This window comes from Aptenodytes forsteri, unplaced genomic scaffold, assembly GCF_000699145.1.
Source record: "Aptenodytes forsteri isolate BGI_AS27 unplaced genomic scaffold, ASM69914v1 Scaffold209, whole genome shotgun sequence".
Lineage (NCBI taxonomy): Eukaryota > Metazoa > Chordata > Aves > Sphenisciformes > Spheniscidae > Aptenodytes > Aptenodytes forsteri.
This window is the reverse complement of record NW_008795034.1, coordinates 1,454,949-1,471,262: the sequence shown is the minus strand read 5'-3', so window position 1 is coordinate 1,471,262 and position 16,314 is coordinate 1,454,949. Positions and strand designations below refer to the sequence as shown.

General features: G+C 46.3%; 1 protein-coding gene across 1 annotated transcript in view; it reads left to right on the top strand.

The window, feature by feature from the left end:
* WBSCR17 (Williams-Beuren syndrome chromosome region 17) overlaps positions 1–13,453 on the top strand; it is a 216,900-nt gene extending 203,447 nt beyond the window's left edge. Inside the window, exons 8-11 of the mRNA XM_009276396.2 lie at positions 243–380; positions 1,621–1,716; positions 12,129–12,296; positions 12,953–13,453. Of these exons, the coding sequence (XP_009274671.1) occupies positions 243–380; positions 1,621–1,716; positions 12,129–12,296; positions 12,953–13,081 (531 nt within the window). The 3' untranslated portion in view covers positions 13,082–13,453. The remainder of the gene's footprint in view (positions 1–242; positions 381–1,620; positions 1,717–12,128; positions 12,297–12,952) is intronic.
* The last annotated feature ends 2,861 nt before the right edge of the window (positions 13,454–16,314 follow it).

Below are 16,314 nucleotides of genomic sequence, written 5' to 3'. Positions count from 1 at the left end.
AAGTACGCGTCTCCTCCTCGCTGTGGCTGTGAAACACGAGTCTTCCTTCTGACTTCTGCGAGGATGATTTCAGCTTGGATACACATGCTAAAATTCCCTGGCATGGCCTCTGCCTGGAGTTACTCAGCTGTTGGCAGTTTCCAGGCGGCTTGGAAGTGATATCAAACATCAGTGAAATACGCTCTTTTTAAATTTTTTTTAAGAGTATCCGTTCAGTGACATGCTGTGTCTTTATTTTTCAGAATCCAGGTATTGACATTGGGGATGTTTCAGAGAGAAAAGCATTAAGGAAGAGCTTGAAGTGTAAAAATTTCCAGTGGTACCTGGACCATGTTTATCCGGAAATGAGAAGATACAACAACACCATCGCTTATGGCGAGGTAATTAAGGCTGAGCAGTCCCTTAGATCAGACTGGTAATATTTATAGCTGGTGAGTCTCTGATGAGAAATAGCCTCAAAGGAGAGGAATGTGAATCAAAACCTACTATTTGTGTATAATTATATAAATTTGTATAAATCTATTCACAGTTTCTTCTAAAAACCTATTTTGGGATTTATTTCTGATCTTGGAGACCATATACAGTAAAATATTTTAATACCTCATTTACTGAATTGACAGAAAATGATCTATATTACCCAATGACTCCGTGGATTAAGCAGCGGTATGTATATTTTTAATACATAGTTGTTTTATAAAACCCTTTGACTTAAACTCAGCCTAATTCCTTACAAGGTCTCTGTAGGATACAGTGTGTTGTCACAACAGCTTAAGGACGAGATAAAGTAAGAAGACTTAATTCAATCTCTGCTGGCTTTGAGACTGTACTTGGAATATAAAAACGGGCATTTATGGGAACTAATAATACTCTGTTGCAGTAGGTCTCATGGAATAGCGGCAGTTTGAGAAGCCTTCTTGAAGCACAGCCCGAGCACCCCAGATGGACCTTAATTTTAAGAAAGATTTATTATGAGTTACTTAATGCCTTCAATCTAAAACCCCCCAAAAAGTAGTATTTTCAAAGGCATGATGGCAGTTGCCCTACATGGGGAGCCTGGAGAGAGGACACCTCTGCATTAACAGACCTGGTGGCTGGGGTTCAGCGGCCATTTGGCTTTGTAGCATGAACCCAGCACTTGCCTGCTCCCTCCGAAGTGTGTCCTTCAGTACTTGACAGCTGGTTTGCCATCTCTGCATCTCCTCCTGCATCCCCACAATGATTCGAAGGAGCTCCTTGTGCTAGCTGGGCTTTTTTCCCTGCCTTGAGATTTCCATGAAATACAAGCAATTCTGCATTGATTTCAGGCTCCTGGCAACATGCTGACGGCAGTCTAAAAATATGTTTGTTACCACCACACATGACCGAACACAAAGAAAACTGTGTTCAGGGAAGTTGGCTCCTTTGAATGGTGATTATTACATAAAAGCAGTCATCATTAGGCCCTATATTTAAAGAAAACATATGGCGCACTAAACCTTTCTCTGCCTGATTATGCCCACTGATATAGCACTGTATATTCTTTCTATAGCAAGAGAGGCTAGAGACATTGCTGCACATCAGTTTATTGCTTGTCTCCGAAGAGACAGGGCCATATAATTCTGCACTTTTTATTTCTTACAGCTTCGAAACAACAAGGCGAAAGACGTCTGCCTTGACCAGGGCCCGCAGGAGAACCACACAGCAATATTGTACCCGTGCCACGGCTGGGGACCACAGGTGAGGAGTTACTCTGCTGGGACCGCGCGTGCCGGGAGCAGGCGGTACCCGGCAGAGGCTGGACGGACAGAGGACAGAGTATGGATGTGCAAGGTGTCTGTTGGCTTCTCTCTCAAATGTATAAGGCCCAGCTTCTTGTTAAAAATACCTCAGATATAAAGGTGCATTTTCCCAGCTACTCTTAGAGTAGATATTTCCTGGATTACCATAATCATGCCAGAGCTGCAAGTAAAAGCATAATGTGAAAAAATCTCCCAGATGAGGGTAAATAATGCTGAAAGCAAATAGCCAATGAGCAGAGCAGAGCGTACACAAGCAGAGCATTTTAAAACGTTTCCTTTCTCTTTCACCCAGCAGAGTAAAAACGTACCAACTGGGTAAAGAAAACGAACAGCGCTTTTTAACGGGATGATAGTTAACCGTTTCAGCTTGGCTGGGATTTACCATAGCATTAGTTTTCTGGCAGTCCTTTTGCCTCTCCAAAAGTTTTGGAGCAACCCAAAAGCTTCTTATCCTAATTTTAAGCTTATTCTAGATTAAAAATCATCATTCCAAGATTCGCTCTAAATCTCATATCTTTTAGAGGATTGGTGGATGTGTCAAATACTGAAAGTTAGTGATGATGAACTAATTCAGCCTGTTCTGTAGTTTTATCTCTTACCACGTTTTAAGAAGAAAGCAGCACAGGAACGTTGCTGGTTCGATCACCGCAAAGTTGAAACAAAACGGGGTACAACACTAGCTCTGTTGCCGCTGGCATCTATTAAACCAATGGCAGACTCTAAGCTGGACTTTCAGGATCTGCAGCTCCAGGGATCATTTACCCAGTTCCCCACTAACTTGTCCTGTCTGTTTTTCTCTTATCTCTGCCCATATCCTCACTTCAGTATTTTGCCTAAATCCTATGATTTCCTTTGTGTTTTTCTTTCTGTATGCCTAGTGGTCATCACCTCATCATGCAAGTCCCTTAGCACAATGTCCTTCCCTACAATCTTTAGGGAGAAAATAGGACAAATTTTCCTTTAGGTCTGGAAGTGGAATGGCCATCTTATGACACATGGGGTTTTCAAGAATTACAATGTGATTTTTAGGTTTTCTTTCATTACCAAAATCATGCCTGACCTCCCTAAAGCCACAGAGTAGCAGCACTTGTTCTTCTGGCATTTTAGCTCTATCCAGTGAGGCCCTGGGTGCTTATCATCAGGATTTGATGGATGTATCTGACTTCAGCCTCCTGCTTTCGTTTACGTTTCCCATGTAAATGCTGTGGCTATCTATATTGGAAATTTAGCTGAGACAGGGAGGTTGCAGATGATGGGCTCTACCATCACTGTGCTTGCATGGTGTGTAGTGGCGATGGGTGGGAACAGGGATAAACTCCTCTGTGACAAAGCTGTCTCTTCTGTTGCTTTTCTTTTCTCTTTGTCCATGCTCATTGCCAGACTCGGAAATATTTCCCTGTTACCTTCTCTGGATCAGCCACATTTGTACTGAAGGGGTTTTATCTACTGATTTGCTTAGAAATTGAGGCAAAACTGTATCTAAAAGCTGTCCAAACACCAAGTTTCTAGGCTGAAGCCATTATCCACATTCTCTCAAAAGAAGTCGAGATGTGCTGCAGGAGGAGACCCATGGCACCTCACACGGTGGGGTAGGTCCTGCCTGTCGCTCTCCATTGCCAAGAGGACAAGTCTTACACTGGAAGTTTAACATTGATTTGGGTGAGGTTAGGTGAGACAGTCCCATCCCAGCTGTGCCCGGATGCTGAGTTAGGTACATTTAAGGTATAGACAGAGATTTCTTTTTATTTGCAGGACGACAGTCTGTCTTTGCGTGTTTTAGGGAAGACCTGCCCTCTCATTGCATGTATTCTGCTCGCTGTGCTATATGGGCTGTGTTCTTCCCTTACCCAGTGAGGCAGCCCTGGCTTGTCATTCTACCATTTTCTGTCTTGGCATCATGATGTCTATTACTCTGGCATTGGCCGTGCCTTCCAACAGCCTATTTTAACATCACGACACCAAACCAGAGCTGTCAGTGCTGGCAGATGACACGGGGTTTAGGCTGAGAACTGCTGGATGGGCAGAACCACGTGTCTAAAGCGTTGTGAGCACCTAAGTTGAAATTACTGCACAACAGCAAACTGCTGTGATGAAGCAGCACAGGAGATGACACGGCAATGAGTAAAGACTCAAATCCAGGCCACTTGATGAACTCCAGTGTTTGACAGATTTACTGGGCCATCAAAGGCAAGTTACTGTATGAAACCTTCATCTCAACCCAGAAGTGCATAAATTACATAGAAGTGCTCAACACCAGTGGTTGAATTCCTGCTCCCAAGAGCTCTGTAAGCCTGCCCTGCACCTCTGCTCCAGGGTCACTGGGATCTCCGTGCAGGTACAGAGAGAGGAAACTTCTGGTTCCTTCATGACGTTACAGAAAAAAGCTCAGCACTGCGGCTGCATTCATTAAGACCAAAACTGTGAAATATAACATAATAAAGACCATCCCATTAAGTGCCTGCAGGTATTTGCATAATAAAACCCTGCCTGTGAAAATTTCTCCCACGAATCAGAAAGGAGAGCAGGAAGAGGAAGAAAAGTGCCCCACCAGACAGCAGGGCTTCCCAACATGTTTGAGGTAATTTATTTATTGAGCAGATTTCCAATTTCAGCATCAGAGCTTTCCAGTTGAAACAGAGGCTGCTGCGGCTGGTTTGCTGGCTCCAGCTGCGTTCTAGCCCATGATGGGTTGTAGCACGTCTTGGATTCGGGTGTCTTTTTTTTGACTACCCGAATATTGAATACCTGCGTGAATACCAGAGATATGTAAACTCGATCTTGAAAACAGAACTTTCTTTAATCCATTGGACATTACAGATAATAGTCTAGCTCCTTCACACTGCTTGTGCAGCCCATACGTGGGAGGAGGTCTTTAGGAGGCAGGGAAGTGCCCCAACTGCTGCTTTTCAGGTGGGAAACACACATTAGAGTTCACAGCAAACTCTTGTAGCCATTCCCTGGGGTCTGGGAACATGCGATCCCATTCCTGGTAGCTTTCCTGAGGTAAGATCTGATTTTTTTTGTCACATCTTAATGATTAGCTCATCAAATCTGGCTGAAAACCTGGAGCATTCATTAATCAGGGCTTAGCAAGATGTGGTGTCAGTTCTCTGTTCTATCACAGGCCTCAAATATGACTTAAACACGTCTCTCTTAATTCTTCACCTGCAAAATGTGCCTCATTGGCATGAGGGTGAGTTGAAGATTGAGATGGAGCGAGTGGGGATGTAGAGCTGTAGGGCACTGCAGCTGTGGCAGCCTTAGTGAGTATCTGGGGGTCCAGCAAGCTCAAGGAGGTTCATTTTCAGCTAAAAAAATGTATAGTTCAAATGATGGGAATGCATAAAGAGCCCATTCTGACAATGTGGTCAGCCTGGGCTTTCCAGGCTCAGCAGGACTAAGTAATCCCAAAGCTCATCTGAGCCTGAACTGCAAAATTCAGGAGCCACCTGAGCCTAGGAACTGGCCGTGGGAGTCCTTCAGGGTATAGACAAGTCTCACATTGGTTTATCCTTGACTTTAAACAAAGATCAGTCAACTGTGGCTGATCGAGTCACTGCTAAATGTAACCTAGCTGTTGCTTAAACGCATACAATGTTTTTCTTAAATAGCACAAACTGCCTTTTGGACTTTCTGGATGGAAACTTAAGTGCATTATAGTATGAGAAACTGGATTAGCCTGACATTGTCTGCTAACCCTGGGCTTTAAGATGAATTGCTAAAAGCAGGTTAGTTATTTTTTCCTCAGCTTTTTTGTGATTAGACTTAACGATGTTTTCTTTTCCTACCTGATGTTCTGAAGTCATTGCAGTGCTGCTGGCTCCCTTCAGCTCGCCTGTCACGCAAGCTCAGCGCAAATTTTTCTTCTTGGTCTTCCACCTCCACATTGTCCCTTCCCTCTCCAGCTGAGAGCCAGTTCTTGGCAGTTCTTTTGTTTCTTGATACATGCAATTAGTTTAACTCCTTGAAAATGCTTTTTAGAAGTAGTTATCAGTGAGTGCAGAAGCTTTGAAATTAGCCTTTTGCAGAAGCATGGGTGCCGCACAAAAGAAATTGGACTTTCGCTACTACTGTTTAATTAATGGGCTGCATGTTGTAATTTATTGCTGGGAATATAATTAGAAGTAATGTAAACACTTTGTTCAAATAGCTTGCTTGTTTTATACATACATATATAAATATAGATAAAAAAACCACAAGGAGTTGCAATTCCTTTTGAGTTGTTCAGCATCCAAAAGCACACACAGTGGTGCCTGTGCTCAATGATCATGTAGTGCCCTAAAATCTTCACTTCTCTCCTTGATACTGTGGCCCATCACATACGTGTTTAAATGCATTTCACAATTAAGGAGCAGGTTCCTCGGCTGCAGCGAGCGAAGGTAAGGTGTAGGCTCCCTGCTGGCATTTTAATGACGCGAGGGCAGCGGTGTCATGGGTCCTGTTCCCTGCCACGCCGGGTAATGTTGGGATTTTGTTGGAAGGAAGTCCTCACTCTTTCATCCACACTCTTCCATCCCTACACCATGCTGCTGTCTGCTGTGGCTGCTGTGTATCTGTAGATGAGCAGCCCAACGCAGAGAGAGGGGGAAACGACCTACTCTCCAGGGACCGATTTGTCCCATTCAAGGCAGGGCAGCTTGTATTATATCTTGAGTTTCTGCTCTCTCTGTTGATGACTGCTAATGGGTTTAAGCTAAGCATGTAGCATTGAGATGGATGCAGTTAGGTGCGATGGACCCCATACCTAGCACTGAATTTGGATGAGGTCTTGGCTTTTGCTTGCAGCACCTCTGTTGTAGCATCTGTCAGTGGGGGAAATTTTTGTGTTTTTCTCTTGTTTGACCTTTAGCTTTCCGTTCTCCCTGCTTTCATCCACTTCCAGGTCAAATCATTATCAGATTTCATGGTGAAGTATCCTTTTATCCTGTAATTGTATTGAGCCTGCTCTTGGATTTTTTTCTTCCTGATGGCTTCATCTTTTAAGCGATACATCATGAGAACACCTTGTCGTAATGATGTATCACACTAATAATATAGTAATACCTCACTGGAGTGACAGAACTATGGTGATATATTAACGTGATAGAAAGCACTATAATGCTATAAAACTTAAGATAATGTTCACCCAGCAGAGCATTTCATTTAATTATAGGATAAAATATGTTTTGCCCATTTAAGCATCAGAACTTGGGGACAAAGCCATCAATACTGAGATCATCCGGGACACTGCAGTATCAAGGGTGACAAAATAGCACATCAGATTAAATTGTGTTAAAAAGAAAATACTGTGCGCTTTACTTATGGTTGCTAATTGATGATCTGCTCAGTGCAGAAAGGAAGCTAAACAACACTAAACTATTTTCCAATAGAGTCAATGAAGGTCATCAAGGCTTTTATTTCCCAGGTGCTAAACTGTCTAATTAACTTTCTCCCATCCCCGAGATGAAGCCAGCCAGAAACAATAATCAAAGAAGATGTATTGGTGGTACAAGTTTCCCGATGGGAGACCAGCCCGAGAGATGCAGCGGGCACATGTGTGGCCACGCGCCCCTCCGCTCTCCTGGCATCAGCGGGGGCTGCAGGTCTCCCCCCGGGGCAAAGCAGCCCCCCAAAGCGGTGCCTGAAGGTGGGGGACTTTGCAAGGTGCAGTTTTACCCGGGATGCAGTTTTACCTGGAAAGGTGTTTGTCAGAGGCTGTGGGTATGAATGCGTGTTTCTCTCTGGGGATGCTGCTTTGGGCCACTTACACTGGTTAAGGGGTTTAAGACCTCATCAATATTAACCACTTTTAAACGGGTAACTTGTTAATATTTTCAAACTGTTTTTCTCTGGTCCTTCCTCTTGGTCATTCGATTTGTTTCTTGTCCTGTGCCAGGCTGGGTAATTCCTTCAGGCATTTCCTCAGGCTGGTACCTCCATGTTTGTCTTTTTCCTGCTGGATTGGCCGTATCCTTCGCTGTTCGTTCAGCTCTTGCCTGGCTCAGTCTGTTTTCTGGAGGCTGACAAACCTGCTTAACAGGCAACGAGATGTAGGACAGATCACTTTAAAGGAAAACATGTATTTTTAGGGCAAGTAGAGCCGAATTTAAACTCGGATGACTTCAGTGATTTGCCTTTCCACAAAGCCAGGAAAACATGGTGTTGTTACATTAAATACCACTGGATTTAACTGGTTATACAATGTGGGCTGTCATTAACTTCCTGTGACTGGACTGCACTTCGGCAAAACCTCCTTCTTCATCAATAAAATAATTTCTCTTGAAAAAAGACAAACTTTTATTATCTTTAAGCACCGTGAAGACCGTGTGAGGAAATCATTGGTGACTGCAAAGCAGCCATGGGATCTCCAAGAGAGTAGCCTTGTTCAGACACTTGCTGACGTAGGCAACGTTTTTGGGGTGGTTGGCAATGAAAGAATCAAGAACAGGAGGGAGAATCCTTACGAAACGTTTGAGAGGAGAAAACCGATGTGGTCCAATAGGAGAACATTTGGTGGAAGAGCCTTCCCAGGTCCTGTGGGAAGAGCTCACCTGGCTGTGCTGTGAGGATGAGGAGGAGTGGGGAAGAGCACGAACTTCAGGTGGTGCCAGGTGGATCGGGTACACTCCTGGGCAAGACGGCAGGATTTACACAATTACGTCGCTAAGACTCCCAAACACGGTGCCCAAAGAAGGAGCATATTGAAATCCTGCTCATGGCAGGCCCTTCTCGTGCTCCCCTGAGCCAAGGAGTGGTGTTACCCCGGGGGTATTTTGCACTGATGCTGAATATCCCTATGAGCACTTGCAGTATTGATCAGGCAGAAACCTCTCACTATTTCATCTTGTTCATTCAACTTTCATACGTAGCCGAAGGATAAGTTCTCATCATCCGCCTTTCCCAGAGATCATCATCTGGGGCTGTGCTGGCAGTCTTGAAGCAGGCAACTTTGCTTGAAATGCTGAGTTGTTGAGTTGGTGAATTGCTGCAACCACTCAGAAGGTTTTAATAACAACGGCAGGTGTAATTTACTGATATTATAAAGCATTTGTATGGCATCTTCAGTTTCTAAGGTAGGCTCAGGTCTTACGTGAGCGCACTGTCTGGAGCTGCTATTTAAAATGTTGGTCAGTGCAGCACGTGGTGATGAGACAGAGACGCTTCCCATCTCATCTATTACCAGGCAAAACCAGACAGAAAGCACCAGCCAGGCTGCAGCTACGCTCCCCACAGCTGCCTGTGGGGCCATCTCGAGCATCAGCCTCTGCTCTGTGTTTTCTCCCCTTCTATCGCTCAAGAAAGACCCATGGGCGGCAGGATCGGTGCTTCACTGCAGGACTCCCATTTACCCGAGTGCTTCACCCCCCACTGCCACCCTGTGGTTGAGACCCCTGGCTGCCACGGCGGGCTCGCTCTGGAGAGGAGCAAAATAACAAAAGAAGAATTAAGGCATCAGAGGCAAAATATCCCAAAAGACAAAAATTCCGTAAATGTCTTAGGAGCGCAGTGGAGCTTGCACTTGCGAGTTAGATGGGATTTTTTGGGAATAGTCACCCTCAGGCTTGACGGTTGGACAGGCTTGAAGGCTGGAACGGCTGCTGCTGAGGCTCCGCTGCCCTCGGCAGAGTAGATCAGGTGTTAGGCAGTGTGCTAGATCCAGACACGTGTTTGGGGCTTTATTTATCTGGCTATACATAGATGACACATCTAATAGATGCACTTAATGCATTTTTCATAATACCCGTGTTTGTTCTTCAGCTCATTTTGTCTCTCTCCAGCCCCCGCCCTGCTCCCTTTCTCAGGAAAGATTTGATTTTTGCTCTGCTTATTTTTCCCACCACATTAGGCGATAACATGTAAGAGCAGAAATCATGTTGCCTTGTGGGCATTAGGCCAACTGTCTGAATACAAGCTGCCAAATGTCATTAAAAAAGAAAGTGTCTAGAGCACTAATTATGTACGTGGTAGGAAACATTTTGGAAACAGGAGAAGGAAAGTAACTTGCACTGCCCATTTGGGACCTCTGGATGATTTCTTCTGTCTGTCATGGAGAGGGCTTGTCTTTTTTTGTCTTTTCCTTTATATGCCTCTTTCTTTTTGCAAGGCAAGCAGCCTCATTTTCTGTGTTGGTGCTCAAATACTAATTCAGATGAGTTGCGTGGTTAAAAACACACTGTCAGGCTGAGAGCACTATCTTGCTCGAGGCTTGGCTCATCAAAACATCAAACGGCTAAAAACAAGTAATGTGAACCTGAGCCTTCAGCTGGGCTGGAGGTGCCCAGGGGGGTCATTCCCAGGTTGTTCCAGCCTCGTGCGCAGGGCAGCTCCCTTGCTGGGAGCCTGGCACAGCGTGAGCTGAGCTCGGTGGTGGATAGGATCCCCATCCTGTGGTTGGGAACCCCGCACCTGGGGGAGACGGTGAATCGGTGGGAGGAGGAGGAAGTGATGGTTACGACTTTAAGCGCTGCAGGCTGCCCTCCTTTCCACCCCTTCTGCGCCAGCACAGCAGTTTAGAGGGGAAATTACTGTAAAGCTAAAGAGACGTTTACTGTTCTGCACCATCTTGCAAAGGGCTTTGGGGGGCAGAAGAGCAGATCCTGCACCGGTGGAGGTGCCCAGGGGGGTCATTCCCAGGTTGTTCCAGCCTCGTGCGCAGGGCAGCTCCCTTGCTGGGAGCCTGGCACAGCGTGAGCTGAGCTCGGTGGTGGATAGGATCCCCATCCTGTGGTTGGGAACCCCGCGCCTGGGGAAGCGGTGAATCGGTGGGAGGAGGAGGAGGTGATGGTTACGACTTTAAGCGCTGCAGGCTGCCCTCCTTTCCACCCCTGCTGCGCCAGCACAGCAGTTTGGGGGGGAAATTACCGTAAAGCTAAAGAGACGTTTACTGTTCTGCACCATCTTGCAAAGGGCTTTGGGGGGGCAGAAGAGCAGATCCTGCACCGGGGGGACGGGATGGGGCAGCTTTGCCCCGCGCTAGCATCAGCTGTATGGTGTGGGCTGCTGCAGCTGAATCTGCCTGGGGGTGAATACCTTTGGCAAAGGGACTTCGGTGAGATGTAAAGTAGCAGAGGTCTTCTTTTGATACACAACACCTTGGCTAAAAGCGTAACTCTGTGACCAGCTGGGAGCAAAGCACACTCATCCTTGGCACCCATCCCAAGGAAGACGGGCAGCACGGGGGCAGCCAGAGGATTCGGCACACCTGTACCTGCAACCAACATCACTGAGGGAAGGCAAAATCGCCTTCAGGCACCGTAACTGTATCTGTGGTTACTAGTTGGAGTTGGACCCTGTTACATTGTTTTAACTTGATTTTCAATGTTTAATTATTCTGACTGAGATAACCCGAACTCCCAGTGTGATTTACTGTCTCTTTCTAAGCATCTGGGTCACAGATACACTCAGTTAATTAACGTGCTGAATACTCCTTATTTGTCTGCTGGATAATGGATCGATTCATAATTTAAATAAGCAGCTGTGTATATCTTTCCCTTGAACTATAAAAGGCAGGCCGCTGTCGTTCATCTCTTTTCACTCCTGAATTTAAATACGTTTACGGAAATATTTTGGTGAGATTCCTTAAACACTGCAAATGGCAGAGCCCTTTGTGTGTGGACCCGCCGCGGCAGCAGGGCTGTGCCTGTGCCAGCTGTGTGCTGCCTGCCCAATGGCCCCGCGAGCCATCGGCCTTGCCCGATGCTCCCAGCCTGCATCTCCTTGGCAGCCGAGATGGGTCCCTGGGATCACTGGGCGGTCGGATGCGGGGGGTATTGCAGGGAGCTGCAATCCTAAGCCTTTGCTTCAGTGCTGAAGCATGGGGGAGATTTGGGCTTGCAACCCCAGGGAACGGGGCCAGTTATATATTGGCCCCCTTTGGCTGACGTTGCTGCTCAGCTGCTGTTGGAGTTGCTGGAGGGCTGTGCCAGACATACCAGCAGCATCGTTCGCAGGCCAAAGCAAGGTTGGCTCACCAAACATGCGAGAAGCCACAGGCTGGGCCAGCATGACTGGCCAAGCCAGCTGGCTCTGGCTGAAAACCAGGGGAAATCATCCATTGCCACAGCCTACAGAGTGTTCAGGCCCAAAGGAGGCTGGAGGAGTCTGCCCCGCGATGGGTTTAAGGCTCAGAGTTATTCTTATCCCTTCCCTGTGGCCCAGCTCCTCACCTGCATCTGCAAAAAAACCCAAAACAACAAGAAAAAAAGGCTGGAGAAAGTTGGTTATTTACCTCTTGTCAGTTCTACTTTCTCTGTGCACCATCCTCACAGTTTTTTTTCTGGGGCTCTGCAAACTTGGCCTTTCCTCTATCACTTTTTAATGATGTTCTGGAAGATACTAATGGTCTTTTTCCTCTCCTTCCCTGCCCCCCAGCTTGCACGCTACACCAAGGAGGGATTCCTTCATCTCGGTGCCCTTGGGACCACGACTCTTCTACCCGATACCCGCTGCCTGGTGGATAACGTGAAAAGCCGCTTCCCTCAGCTCCTTGATTGTGAAAAGGTCAAGAGCAGCCTCCATAAGCGCTGGAATTTCATACAGGTTTGTTACGGGTCTGCCATCGATGCTGCTCCTCTGCTTCCCAAACCACGGGCTGTGGCACATCGTCTTTGGCGTGAGACAGTGTGGGACAAAGACGAAATAGTCCCATGCGGCAGCAGGTGCCAGGTCCTAGGGCAGAGGGAAAAGGTTAAGAGGTATCAGGGGCAGGGACAGTATTTTAGGACAATTTCCAGTAGAAGTTTCCCTTTCTGATACTCTCAGGTGTATGTAACTTGCCCTGCCGTTGGTTTCCAGATTTTTTTGTTTCTTATAGATAATCTATGGTGAAATACATGAAAACACAGTACTTTAGTCCCAAAGCAGAGTGTAAATAATATACATTCCACAGAAGCATCACATATTCCTAACACAGGGGTACAGCCATGCTATTTAAAGGTTACAGATGTCCTTTGGTTGCTGACGTGTTAGGGATCCATGTTGTCAGTGATAAAAGTTGCTCGTTCAATTCACATTGATTATTTTAGGAATTATTTTATTGTTTGAATTGCATTACCACTCAGCTAAGTGCTGTGCGCTTTCCAGCAATGCACAAGGACACAGCTGCACTCCTGGGCAGCGCACAGTCCTGGCTTGCTTCACAGGCAACCCCATGTCTTTAATTTTTTTAATATTTTCCCCATATCCTGTAATTTTAGAACGGTGCCATCCTGAACAAGGGAACGGGACGATGCTTGGAAGTGGAGAACAGGGGAATGGCTGGCATTGATCTGATTCTTCGCAGCTGCACAGGACAAAGGTGGACAATTAAAAATTTCATCAAGTAAAGGGTGGAAGAGTCAGAGGAGTTTGACTCGAAACACAGCTGACTTGGACTGATCCGGCTGGACTCCTTTGGAAAGGATGAAATATCAAAACAGAGCTTTATTCATGTTATTAGGAGAGGACATGGGGGAAATGGGCATTTGTGTCTTTTTATTTTTATTGTATATTAGTCTCCCACAGCTGATTCCAACTGTGTGAAATTGGGTCAGAACTGCTATTTTCTTCTGACAAGCACTCTGAAAGGTACCACTTATTTCTGCTGGAATGACTGTAATAAGCTCATGCAGTCTTGTGAGCATTTTACTGACAGGGAATTGTTGCTTTCCCAGATGACTCCAAGCACTCCCAAAGGGCCACGTAGATTTGCACCACGATCGGAGTCGAGAGACCCTGGATATACCTGCCTGGCAAGAATAAAAACTTACGTGCTTGTCAGAGGAAAAGGTCGCCAAGCCCCAAATGAGCTGAGTTTGAAAGACATGGTGTTTTGCTAGGTCCTCTCTCTCTTTTCCCCTTCTTGCCCCTGCATCCAGCAGCCCCTTTCTTGAGTCTGGGAGAGGCAAAGCTCTCAGAGACACCCCGGTAGCTCCCATGGATCACAGATGTCATTGAAAAAATCCTATTGAATAAAAACACTCATCTCCCATCGCTCCCTCTCCATCGCCCATGCGCTGCTGCGCAAGCCAGCCCATGCAGCACCAGTCCCTCCCATGGAGACCCCAAATAGGTTCCCCTTGGAAAAGACCTGGGATGTATGCCCGCCTGTTTGGGCAGTTGCCTGCCCTTTTGGGTATTGGTCAGACTCGTGTGGTGAGGAGGGCTTGCAGGATGCTTCCTTCCCTGCAGGAGCCTGGGGAGCTGCAGATCCACTTTGCCCTCCCAGCAGAGCTGCTGGCCTGGCACTGTCCCCTTGGAGACCCACCTTCACTCTTTTTTTTGCTCTTTTCTTGTAGAAGTGAGGATGGATGTGCTGGTGTGTGCAACAGGCTGAGAGCAGGTAACGCGAGAGAAAGTCCCGCTCGGGCTTCCCTCCCATGGAGGCTGTAGGGTTTGTTTTTAAGGCATTCTTGCTCTGGATGAAGACCTTAATAATAGTAGTCTCTAACTTTGTAGTGGTGTAGTTCTCTTCCTGAGGCTCAAGCACACCTATTCTGCCTGGTCAGCGTGAGACTGTGGTCAAGGTCCACCCCGAACAGCACACATTGCCGCAGTCCTTCATAGGCGATGGTGAAGTAAGGAAGGGAGAGGGAGGGCAAGAGACCACTAAATGGCAGTTTGGCAGAAATTCTTGACCTTGAAGTCACTTGAGGCTTTTTAATACGGTGGGGTGATCTCACCTGCTTTTTTTGGCCCACAGTAATCTTGTCTACCAAATCTACCCAGCCATCATGGGAGACTCTTGGTTTGGGGTCCTGATGTCTGGCTAACTGGCAAAGGGAAATGTGGTCTTGCAAAGCTGTTTTACATGGATGCTAGACTAATGGGTGGATATAGGCTTTGCCCGGTGGAGAGGAGAAGCCAGCCCATCTCCTGTCCTTCTCATGGAATAATACTCTTTCTGGTTGCCCTCTGGCTAGGGTGCACTAAAATATATTAATATATATGTACGTGTAAATATGTTTCCCAAAGACGGGATGTGCACAGAGTTGTTTGCTGCAGAGCACTCATGCCTGTCTTCCATTTGCATCAGGATGAAGCTACCTGGATGTTTAGCGAGTTTAATTTTCAATGCCATGCAGCAGGTTTATAACTGATGTTTTAGTAATTTATTGAACAGAAGCAGATATATTTCATTGTTCCTTCTACAGCAATGAGCATCACATAGGACTGATTGTTCATTTAGGCTTGACAAGACTTCCTCATCCATTGGGGTTGTCTCTGATTTTTTTCCCTTGCCTTCCTTAACAAAGTAAAACCTCTTAGTTGTCCTGAATTGCAAAGTAGGGAGTCAATGTAGAATTTTGCTCTCTTATTCGCTGTTGCATCATCTCTTGTGTAATAAATTTTAGCACTTACAAAACCAACATGATCACAATGTCTTTAGATGCATGATGTATTGCCCCTTACATTTGTTGCTGCCTTCTAAGAAAAGCAATTTACTGATGAAGTGGACTCCAGGAAAGTCTGGGGGATTTGAGACTTCACAGCTAATGGTCAAAATGGTAAAATGCCCTTTAATTGAGCAATCAGTTTGCTGTCAGTCATCAGTGGAAGCCACATATTGTTTAGTGTTGGGAAAAGCCTGCATGTTTCAGGATAAACAACCAAAAAGCCCTTGGATGTTGCCTGTGCTGTAATTCACGGTTCCCAGTTCAGCTCTAGTCCTGCCAGTGCTCAGGACGCCAACAGATGGGCTTTGTCAGATTTAATCGTGGTGGTATAAGGTGTCACCGCCCCCAGCCTTCCATCTGCTTCAGCTGCTGGAGGTTTCTGTCCTTGTCACCGGCAGCAGAAATGAATGTGTGGCTGCACCTCGGCTACCGTAATTCACAGGACGTGCTTCAGCCACCAGGCAGGAGGGACTTGCTCTATTTAGCGCAACGGATTGTCAGCTGAAGTCACTCTGGGATGGCCACGCAGCTCCGCTCGGGAGGCAGCAGCCCCGGGCAGAAGCGGGGTGCACCACTGAGCATCTCCAGCTGCCTGGTGGCATTTGTGCTGCCTGTTGGAGGTGATGTACGTGGGCTTGGGAGCTTGCCCTCAGGCGACACAAGGCGACCTGGTGATGGGGATCCTGTTGGTGATGGGCTTTTTTGATCCTTTTAAAAAATTAAGGTTCAGATACGTGTTTCCTTCATGCTCCGTAAAGAAAGCAAATGCCTGAATATCCAAAAGGAAGGGGACGGTGGAAATGAACACTTTGCTCCAGGACCCTCAGGTGGGGCAGAAACCTTGTTGAGGTGGTTTGCCCATTCTCACTGGTGTACATAGAGTGCTTTAAAATGACTGAAAAGAAGCAGCATGAGTAAAATCAGGATTAAAAGCGAGAATTTAATCTGCTGTGTCCATGTAACTGAAGTTCTGTTCTGATATAGGTTTGTGACATGCAGAGACGATTGCCGAGGCAACGACCCAAGGTCCGCACCCTCCTAAACCGTAGAAATCTGTCTTAGAAATCTGGATCTAAATGTTGCATCTTGCGCTTATCTCTAATAATATGTTAATTGCTTTAAAAAGTGATATCGAAGTGGTTCTTATTAAATATATGATTTGAGCCTTGCCTCTTGAGTGATTT